The 12,014-nt window shown below is 35.7% G+C and overlaps 1 protein-coding gene across 5 annotated transcripts in view; it reads right to left on the minus strand.

The window, feature by feature from the left end:
- Nucleotides 1-12,014, minus strand: part of shank3a (SH3 and multiple ankyrin repeat domains 3a) — a 666,415-nt gene that overhangs the window by 355,913 nt on the left and 298,488 nt on the right. For all 5 annotated transcript variants that reach the window (XM_088647094.1, XM_088647093.1, XM_088647091.1 and 2 more), the window contains one exon: nt 1,888-1,996. In XM_088647094.1, coding sequence (XP_088503220.1) covers nt 1,888-1,996 — 109 coding nt within the window. The remainder of the gene's footprint in view (nt 1-1,887; nt 1,997-12,014) is intronic.

Consider the following 12,014-nt stretch of genomic DNA (forward strand, 5'->3'; position numbering starts at 1 on the left):
AGTGGTCTTAATACAGATCTCTGTGGTACTAGACTGATTACATCACCTCTATCTGAGTAAACACCACTTACCTGTACTCTGTTTTATATATTTCAATGAGTTTTGAATCTAAATTCAAGCATTCCCTTAAGTTAATACCATCTGCAAATCCCTCCGAAAATATACATGCAGTATACTGTACATGTTCTGGTTGTATCCATTACTGCTATCATTTGTTCAAAGTACTCTAACACATTAGTTAAGTAACTGTGATATCATGGGTTATTAGAATTCGAAACATAATAGAAGTTTTGTAAAAACAGAGAACACGAACTACTGTACATGCAGGAGTGTGTCAAACCAAAGAATAACTTTTCCATGTCATCCACCTGCAATACATCAGATGACAAGTTCACCGTGGAACTTGGGAATGAGATGAATATGTATTTACCGTACGTGCCTCCATTATACAGCATTCACAGTAATATACACCTTTTCCAAATCCATCAATTTTATCAAAATAAATTTCACCCATGCCCAACAACAGGATTTGAACCAAGAGCCCTGACTCTACCATGTCTGAAAACGTAAGAATGTAAGAAATGTTTCAAACAAGAGGAAGCCAACGGCCAATCATGGACATTTAGAAGCTCAATCCATTTATGCCAATGATGAAAAAGTTGAGAGAGAAGTCACATTGCCTTATCTAGCATCATATTGTTTCATTATGACACAAATGAAGGCCAATTATGCTATTATCAATCGATATGAATCAAATTTGAAGCAGTATAAAATGTATTTTCCCTGCTTGTGTATGTAAGGCACATCTAACTTCTCTGCTGCACTGCAGAGTGATCTTGGGAATGAGCAGATGTGGATAATGCTTCATTTGCAAATGAGACTGCTTGATGGCTGTGTAGTGATGATTTTATTCTAAAGATAAAAAAATATGGCCTACGTTTGTAGAATGTATAGACGAATGTTCAGGTGAAAAGACAGCCCTTAGCTTCTGATATTCCATATGGCGTATTAGACCTTCTTTTCCAGCATTCCTTGCCTCTCATTCTCTGCCTCTGCAACAGGCCAGTGATTCAATTCACATAAGAGAACTGACTACTTTATTCTCTGACAATGCTCTTGTTCCTCAGCAAAGTGGGTTAAAGTAATAAATATCCATAAACTACATGTAATTCAATAAAAATAAAGATGAATGAATTTGCGCAGTATTGTCTGTATCTACTGAGCTAATTGTTAATGACAACTTTAACAAACCAAATATTGCACAAGCACTTAATCCCGTTTGGAGGCTGAAGGCAAATGCTAATGTACAGAGGAATACAAGATAGTGCAATACAATAATCTGAAACTCCCTGAATTTTAAAATCAGAAGACAACAAAAATGAAACAATACAACATACTCAACAATGAGTTTATATTGCATGTGATACCTAACAATGTCAGTTTATAGATGGTCAATATTCAGCATTTGAGATAGCTATTACTTGAACAAAACACAAAGGCTTTTGTTTTGTTATGCCATACAACAGTCTACTGTCACCAAGGTTTTGAAGCAAGTTTGCCAACTTTATAGACTTCATTTTAGTCAACCAATTTAGCTAAACACGTGTTCTAGGTCTCATTTTGTAATTAGCAAACCCTGAACCTGTTGTCTACGTAAAAAAACAATGTATTTTAACGTATTATGGAGCAGTATCTTCTACAGCTGTTATTGATAACAGCGGAATCTTAATAATATCAAGTACAATCCCGTTTCAATGGGTGGCTGTACCTGAAAGATCTGCACATGATATTACTCTATTAATTGCTTATACCTACTTTAGAAATATTGCATTTCTGTGAAATTAAAGATATTTAAGACATGATTAGGCAAGTGATAAAGTCGCTTACCTCCTGTTTCCGGATCATGGAAATTTGGATCAAGCCCTCTCTCCAAAAATTTTGAGACTTTTTCAATGTTCTTTTGCTGGACATGTTCCATAAACTTCTTCAAGTTAGCCTGATTAAAAAAGGAATGAAAACAGTGAACAGAAATTGATTAAGCAACAACGTACTATAAATGTTTGAGCAATTCAGGAGGAAATCTATCTATAGGTCTATAAAATCTATTCATAAACTGCAAACATGATGCCCTTAATAGAAAGATTTCTGTCGCCATTATTAGACAAATTCAATAAACATATCTATTGTATCTATTGTACATCAAAGAAAAGGGTGGAGGGCTAATCCCAGATCTTGCTAAGGGCATCCTGGCCAAGGATATATTGCCCAAATGAGGAACACCAGTCAAATTGCCAGTCAAAATTGGCTATTGACACAGCACAGTCTTAAAAAGGCAAAACACTATCGGCACCACAAATGCATGATTTATGTAGAAAATAAACAACATATCTAAAATGCAGCAATATTAATAAAAAATTTACAATTCTATTTCTTCATCAATATTCAGAGGAATCCATACACAGTATACTGATGGAAAAAAGAAATGCAACATTTTCTGGAATGAGAATACTATAATTATAGCTTATGTACTTTCACAAAAGGTTGTCAATTTGTTTTAAGCCCTCTGACCAGCATTACAGCTTGTGCAGTGAGGAATTGCAATTTGTGAATCACACAAAAGCTCGTTAGGTGCACTTTTACCCAACGAGGTCCAGGTGGAACAATGTCTGATCAGATCACCTTTAAAAAGGCCTTAATTCAAAGCTTAGGTCACTGCAAGAAAAAGGCCACACTTAGTCAGTTTTCTGTACATTCCATAATGCCTCAATTGTCACCAGAAGCAAGGGAGAGGCCATTGGGATACTGAAGGAATCAGACACTGATAGTGCCAGACACTATGGAGTAAGCCATTCCACTGTGCCCCAGCTGCAGAGAAGGTTTCAGCAGACCGGCAGGACAGATGACCATCCAAGATCCGGTCTTCCTCCAGTGACCACACCAGAGCAGGACCGACACATCAGACTGGTCCATCTGAGAGATCATTTCAGTTCTGCCACCTGTACTGCTGCTGAAACTGCCAGTAGACACAATGCCCGCATCAGTGACAGGACAGTGAGGCTCCATGCTGCTGGTCTAAGAGCAAGGTGACCTGTCATAGGCCCTCTGCTCGCACCTCCTAGATGTCACACCCGACTGGCTTGGGCCAGACAGAAGCAGTGGCATCAGGTCCTCTTCATTGATGAGTCATTCTTCAGCCTTTTCCATGCAGACACGAGGGCCAGAGTATGGAGGAGGAGGTGTTGCGCTTCTTTTTTCCATCAGCATACTATCATTGTGTTTTGGAACTGACCAGAATGAATAACACATTCTAAGCTGAATAACATCGTTAGTATAATTGTGTTCACAATATCTGCTATTTGAACAAAGTATTACAGACAAAAAGAATAAAACTTAAAATCAAAAGGAAAAAAAGTATAAGATGATCTTATTTTAAAGTACTAAACTGTGCCTTAGTATACATTAAATTGTAGGGAATAATTTTCCTTTTTAAAATCTTTAATCTGTACTCTGCTGTTCATTTAATAGTGTTTTAATAAATACATAGTTTGCTGATGAGTCATTTAATCCATAACAGAAATGTAATCTGGTGTATCTGAACAATAAATACTGACCCAGTCGTGTTCTCAGTTTAAAATTGCTATGTTAAGATAAGGGCCCATCAGACTATGAACCATCATACTTTTCACTGTGTACTTAGAGTACATTTAAAGCAGCAGGGAGTTTTAAAATCAATGATTAATGAGAAAGAAAGAAAGGAAGAAGAATGCATTTCTAAATTAATTTAAAATGGAATTACTTGCACATGGGGCATAATCTTTTCTGTAGCACTGTAAACATTCTAACTCTGGTAAAATAGAAAAATTGATCTACTTTGATCTACTGCAGCTTTTAAGGAGAAAAGGGTGTTATATTCATATTAATTCTGATAATAATAATAGTAAAAAGTCAAAAGGGTAATTACTGTATATAAACAGGATCATTGAAAGTAAAACCCTTTTCAATTTATTTTCAGGCACTGCTCTTAAGAAGGCAGAAGGAAGGGTCATTTACAGAACAAAAACAACTGAAGACTTTTAACAGTTAATCACTTTCTGTTGAGTTTGTTCAAATTAAAAATTCACTTTAAACCAACATTTTAATTCAAAGTGGGTTACACTTTAATTACATAACTAGGTTCTGGCAGAGGTATAATCTGCCACTTTGCCAATTTCTTTCAATTCAAAGCAAGCTGTTTTTTTTTTTGTTTTCAATCAGGCAGCAGTAGTGAGGGCACTTTGTTTCATACTTGTTCAGTCTAAAATCTTTACACATACTAATTAACAAATAATATCAACCAGTCTGAGAATTTTAATTGATCAATTGATTGATATTGACAGATTGTTGTATGAAATGTCTGTGTAAAATAATGTTTAGCAGCCAATTACGTTTAAATTGTGCAAAGTGAAATAGGGAGAAATCCATCTATGCCAAGTTTTCCAGCAATTTACTGGTCTGATGGGCCATTAGTCTGACAAGGTCTGACTGATGTTCTGACAGCATTTCCAAATTGTTTTGAAAACCCATCACTCTGACAATTTCAGCCCATTGGTGCAACCCCAAACTCTAACCGATGGCTGATAGGGTAATGGAAAGACCTCAATAAATTGACTAGATCTTTATTGGGCCAGTTAAAAAATAATGTTAACTTTACTGTCTGAAAACAATTTGAAGACAATAAGCTACACTGGAAATTATATACTGTAAAACTGTAAAATAATTTAAGTTGATTGGTAAATATTAATCATACTAATGAATATCAATTTTCCAACCTTTACATTGCTGAAATCAAAACTGTCTAAATACATTTCTAATGTTTCCTTTGCACATACTGTATAAAGTCAAAGTTGATTTTGACTTTTATTATTGGACAGCTCCATGTTATTGGAATTAGTTTGCACAGCGTATTTAACTTTCACCAGTGAAATTAAGGTATATATACATTTTACAAGGAAACTCCTTCAGCTTATTGTGTGTTGAAGAAGAAGCAGTCACTACAAATTATGGGGACGTATGCTAATTAGTGCCGTATAGCACTGGTTTGCGATGTGGATAAAATTTGTGGTTGCAGGCTTTGACTTAATACAGTATATCCAAAATAGAATTAGAAGTCTGGATGGTACTACTGTACTTTCTTGCATTGTAAAATGCCCAAAGTTACTTTTTATGTTCAGAATTCATGCTTGATCTTAAGACCTCAGTCTTAATTATCAGTGAGATAATCAAATCTAGTAAATACATACTGTAATACATTCTGAACATCTGAATGTTTTATATTTATTAGGCTATATAGAAATCATGACACCAGGGATCCACACTGTTAGAATATCTTATTGACAAGAGCACCTAGGGGACCAGTGTAGACACAAGGTCCTTGATTGAAAACTCCTGCAACCCCTGTATGCTTAGACTGTGAATGAAAGTATCAAATGTTTCTACTGACCCTGCTTTTAAATTGTTTCTGGTCCTGTACTTGTGCAGGTGCTTGCAGAACAAACCACAGCTATGATTTTATTATAGATGCATAAATCTAAATGAATACTGGCATAATAATGTCTACATAAAACATAAAACTTTGTAATGTAATCCCTAAAGACCTGTCTGTGTTTTCTCTGTAGTTTTATTAAAAATAGCAATATGCAGTCAAAGAATTAAGAGAAAAATGAATCAAGAATAGATTTTTTTTCTTTTTCATTTTTCTTTCATGGTGCCTATGACTGAATTGATAAGTATGAATGCTTAGTGCCCCACAATATAGGGATATAGCAGTTAAAATATTATTTTTTGCAGAAAATTCAGCACATTGTCTATTGATGAATCAATTTTCATTTATAACACACAGAAATTATAGCACAAAGAAAAAAGCCATAACCTTGCCTACAGTGCAATCAAAATACTGTTCCATTTACTGTACATGTTGTATAACTGCAACACATCTCCATTTCTAATGTAGGCAGTTAAAATGACAAAATAATTCATTTACTAAATACACAAATCAATCATCATAAAATTAGTTTGTCAAATGTGCACTCCAAATATTTATATCCATATAAGAGAATGAAATAGAATCTGTTATAACAGAAATCCAACCGTACACAAGAGGCAATGAAATCCCCAAAACTATCAGTCACAATACTTATCCAAAAATGCAATAACAAGATAAATATTATTTCTAACAATACTTCAAAAAAAACTTGTATTCATGTTAATACAAATGCTTAAGATTTTTATCAGCATTATTACAGAAAACATATTATTCCAGAAAATTACACTTTCCTTTTTTAAAATACATCAAGATAAAGAAATGCTATCACTTCCATCCTCCCACCATTCCAGTTTTGTGCATTATAGTACAGCAGTTACATAACTCCCTGGTCTGACAGAGTCTCTCAAATTTCTAGTAATCTATGTATCTCTGTTGATCAAAAGATATCTTACACTTACCATGTGCGGCTTTATTTCATCCTGAGTCTGGAAAACCACACCTCAGTCATCATATTATTCACTATTTTGCCAACAAAAAACCCTGATTTTTTCCCTCCATGAAGTATTATATCAGAAAGGCATACTGTACACAGGATTATTCTCTCAACAGCACTGAAATGAGTGATGGAAATTCACTTGAGATTTCAAAATCTATGAAGCTGTTGTTATGGTGATCAGATACAAAAGAAACTGGCTGCCGTATAAGCAGGGAGAGCATTGTCGAACACAACGTAATAAAGAGCTGGAAGGAATCAAGCAATTGCAGATTTTTTTTCCTATGTGATCTTTTTTAACACTCTTGAAAAAGGGTAATCACTTTCTTGTTTAATCCGTTTCACTGGCCATTATGATAATCCTTTCTTAGCTGTTAGGAATCTCACTTTGCAATTCACATTACGAAATCTGTCACTTAGTTGAACACATTATTGATCATTGCTGTTGGGACATTAATGGTTACAGTTTGAGAGCAAAACTTTGCAATGTTTAGCAAAAGGTGCCTACAGTAATGTCTCATACACTCTTGAAAAACAAAAGTTGCTTAGAAACACGACATAGTGTACGTTTAGGGGAAATAATACAGGGTTGAGATATTCTCTCATGGCACTAAGAGATAGAGTATCAACTTCTATAAAATATTAACCTTGTGTTACAGATGATCTACAACATACTGTAGGCATCTGCAGTCTTTACTGGACTGCAGAATCTTTTGAATACAGATATGAATCTGGGGTCAATTCACCCTTATTTTCTTCTTCCTTTTATGCTGAGGTTAGGTTTGAGCACTTGAGATAATGGGTAAAATTCTTTGAAATATTTTTATTCTGCTTCTCTGAATGTCTGTTTGTACATCTTGATTAATCAGAATTTCCAACTCCTTTGCTCTGATCATCCACCTACACAACTCCAACCCACAGCAGGGTATTTCATCTCTACCATGACCTGGCTAATCATTATACAGAAAATGTATTCCATTAGTACGAGGATCTACATTTATACATTCAAAAATAGTTGGTCTGTGTTGGCTGTGGCACACCTGTCAGCATTTATAGCTACTTACTGTTCACTTTCAAAGAGCAAAGACTTTCTACTGACATAATAGTAATAATTCCTTACACTAATATAGTCATTCCTAGAAACTCTATCCAAAGTGCTAATAACAGACAATGGGAAAAAAAACAGATATTGGGAACTTGCCTCCACCACCACCAATGTGTGGTCCCCAGCTGGATGGTGTGACGGCAGCCAAAGTGAGCCAGTACACTCACCACACACCAGTTATCAGTGGGGAGGGAACAGAGTGGTGAAGCCAAATCAGAGATGGAGATTATTAGGAGGTCATAACTGATAAGGGCCAGAGAGAAATTTGGCCAGGACACAGGGGTTAACACCCCTTCTCTTTTCGAGAAATGCTCTGAGGGTCAAGCACAGTTTTACATCTCATTCAAAGTACTGCGCCTTTTTTTTTTACTATTGAGCCCCCCAGCATAATGCTATTATACATTATAGCATTAGGATCCACACAAACCACAGGGTAATTGCTCCCTGCTGTTTCCACTGAAACCTCTTCCAGAAGCAGCCCTAAATTGAATGGGATTCAGGAAGTGTGATGACATACCTCATCACTGATATGTATCCCAAATATATAAAAAGGAAGAACAAATATCCATCCCCTTGTGGACATTTGCAATCAGAAATCCACAGGACAATGAAAGGGTCAGAAGGGGTCAATAACAATACATTTATGAAATGTATTTTTTGGGGATGAGATGATTAGACAACAGAATGAAATCAGTACCAAGGAGGATCATTGATTGTTTCACAGACAGGGGAAATACTTAGGGATACTAAGAAGCCAAAAAAAAAATCCCAAAGAAATCTAAGGGATTAACTACAGTAGGTACAGTAGGTACAGTAGGTCTCTATTCTATCTAATTGCATCTCTGACATAAAAATTTGGATGACTCAAAACTTCCTTCATCTTAACTGTGACAAGACTGAAGTCATGCTTATTGGTACCCCCCATCAACTTCGTAAAGCCAGTCCTGTAACCCTGTCTGTAGATGGCTCTGTACTTGAGCTTCAATCAAAATTGAAAAACCTTGGGGTTATATTCGATTCTGTCTTAACATTCGACCCACATGTACAGCATACTGTCAAAACATCTTTTTTTCACCTTAGAAATATCGCAAGACTACGCCCTATGCTATCATTAACTGTGGCTGAAAAGCTGATCAACATATTTGTATTCTCTCGAATTGACTACTGCAATGCTCTGCTCCCTGGGGTATCTAAATCTACTCTGAACAAGCTGCAATATGTCCAAAATTCAGCAGCCAGAATCCTGACCAGGTCTAGTGCAAGTGTTCACATTACTCCTATCCTGGAGTCCTTGCACTGGCTTCCGGTCAAATTCCGCATAGACTTTAAAATCCTCATGCTCACCTACAAGGCTTTACATGGCTTGGCACCTCAATACCTGTCTGAACTTTTATCGCCCTACTCCCCACCTCGCAACCTCCGCTCTTCAAATTCTGCCCTCCTTACTGTCCCCCAAGCCCGTCTACATTGTATGGGCGACAGGGCCTTCTCCTGCTATGCCCCCAAGCTCTGGAACTCTTTGCCCAAGGATATTAGAGAGTCACCTTCTCTAAACTCCTTCAATTCCAGACTCAAAACCTTCTTCTTCAGAAAAGCCTTTACTTAACTGGTTCCATTCTTCACCCCTCTGCTCTTCTTAATACCATCTTCCACGGTCTCCTCTATTGTTATTGTTGTATTGTTGTAACTATAATTGTGTCCTGTCTTGTGAAATTTTCTTATTTATTGTTGTAGTCTTCTTATTTATTGTTATTGTCATCCTGTAAAGCGCTTTGAGAAGCCACCTTTAAAGGCGCTATATAAAATAAAGTTTATTATTATTATTATTATTATATTACAAAACAGAGATCCAACTTTCACTGCCAGTTACAAAGATATCCTGGTAATCCAAATGATTAATCAGATTACTATTATTATAGATCAATCAATCAATTTTATTCATTTAATCAATTTTAAAATATTCTAATCAGAGCATTCCATAGGCACTTCACATTAATTGTACATAAAACATAGTGTACAACAACAGAAAATGTAATAATAAAAACATGTAAAAAATAAGAAACTAAAAGAAAGAAATACTGTAAGTAAGGAATTGAATCCCATCAAGAACAAGTCTTGAGGCAAGATTTAAAAACATCAGCAGGGGGTGTATTTTTGATATGATCAGGAAGTGCATTCCAAAGATATGGGGCTGACGCTGAAAAGGCTTGAAAAGTCCCCAAATGTACAACGTGAGTCCTTGGAATGTTGATTAGCCTAGAGCCAGGTGAACGAAGTGAGTATACAGGGATTTGTGGGGACCGTAACTCTTGACAGTACACTCTTGTGTTGGAGACAGGTAGATCAACAAGAGAATTTTAAAGTCTGTACTATGAGAGACTGGTAGCCAGTGCTGGTTTTTAAGCATGTGATAAATCTGTTTATGTTTTTTAGACTTGGTCAGCTATCAAGCAGCACAGTTTAGTTTCTGTAGTTTCTGACATAATTTCTTTGAGATTCCAGCTAGCAAAACATTGCAGTAATCTAGTCTGGAGGTGATGAAAGCAAGAACTAATTTCTCCACTGACAACTGATGGAGAAGTATTATATTGTATTGACCCTCTCTTTACCCTATCCTCAGTTTTCAATTAAAACCAGGCTACTATACGCAATAATAAAGATACAGAGAGGAATGAAGACACTGTGATGAACTAGGTTTAGTAGAGGGCACCTGGGAATATTTTCTCAAAAGAGATTTTTTTTTAAGTTATACAAAGCTTTTGGTTTGGAATTAATAAAGAAACCAATAAGTATTCTCATTGCTGCCCCTAGTGCCGAAAAACAGCACTTAAACATTTTTTATAAATTATTTTGTCCCATTGCCAATGATTGAGACGTCTTAACAGACTACTGATTGACGAGTCTGATGGGACTGCTAATAAAATCAGCAAAAATACACTAATATATTACAACAATTTTATACTATGGCACATAATATCTGGAAGTAAATTAAGGAACATTGCTAAAAGTAATACAAGAAAGCTTTTTTACATCCTACTGATGCTTTGACCAATCAAGAACATCCGTTCATTTCTAGAATCCTGGAGGACCTGTGTGAATTACAACAAATTAACCACCTAAGAGCTTCTGTGTACCACTCTCAAATCAATGCACTTGTAGAACGATTTAATAGAACTTATAAAAGTCTACTCCTCCAGGAAGTAGTAGATAAAGACATGAGAAGTTGAGACCAGTTGGACTATCTGGATCATATTTGCTATTTGGCACATACAGTACCACAATTTACAAGATTTTCACCTTTCTGGCTACTACAGTATATCTAAGACAACAGAGGGAATACTGGATATCATCAAAAAAACCTTGCAGTTTTTGTAGTCTAAAAACTCATGAGATAAGACTAGGAACAAATGCACAACTGTCTTGTCCAACCCAAGGACTTAAGATTAAGGAAAAGAATGATTCCCTCACAAAACTAGCAATATTAAAAGATTTTGTACCAACACAGTTGATGAGGTTAAATGAATACCTAAACAGATATAAGGATACGTTTTTATCTGTGTCAGTGCACAGTAACTTCTGTGTTGCCATATGATATACTGTAAGGATTCCTCAAGAGGAAGTTGGAGGCACAATACAATAATACAAATATCTGTTATATTATAAAACTGCATGACTGAAACAAAAACTTCAACAATTTGTCAGCGGCATCACAATTGTTTAGTGATGTGCTTCTCTCAGTTCCCATTAATGGCTAATGTTTGTTAAAAGTTTAAAGCTTTTAGAAAAAACTATGTGAGGTGAAACACACTTACTGTATTTACTGTATTATAATGGGCAAGTAAAAAGAATTTAAGTAGGGATCTGTCAGCATGCATAGGCTGCAAAGGAACAAGTAAAGGTTTATTCCATGCTGAAAAGAGACACAACATTTTGTCTGTGGAGCTTTATTTAGGTGTCAAGGCCCCACAGAAAAAACGTTGTGTCTCTTTTCTTTTGCTCCTTAAGTTAAATTAAGTGACTTTGAAATGACACAGGGTCAAAAGATGAAAGATATATCAGTGCCTTATTGTGCTATTTTTCAAATTAAATATATTTGTCAACAAAATGACTAGACATAAGGTATCTGTATTTCATATATTCCTGATGTAACTCTCCCATACACATCTGCAACATTACTCCTTAGACAGCAAGTCACATCACATGAAATTATACCAAACAGTTCATAGGAACAGAATAGCAAAAGCAATGTTTGAACACCCCACACATCCATAGTGATGGACAACTTGAGATAGCCATAAAGGTTCAAATGGTAAATGCTCCAAAATGAAAATTGTTTGTAAGAGTAGCTGACTCAATGAAATATTTAGAGATATTTTCATGTTACTGAAATACAT

Source organism: Lepisosteus platostomus, chromosome 9, assembly GCF_059453375.1.
Source record: "Lepisosteus platostomus isolate fLepPlt1 chromosome 9, fLepPlt1.hap1, whole genome shotgun sequence".
NCBI lineage: Eukaryota > Metazoa > Chordata > Actinopteri > Semionotiformes > Lepisosteidae > Lepisosteus > Lepisosteus platostomus.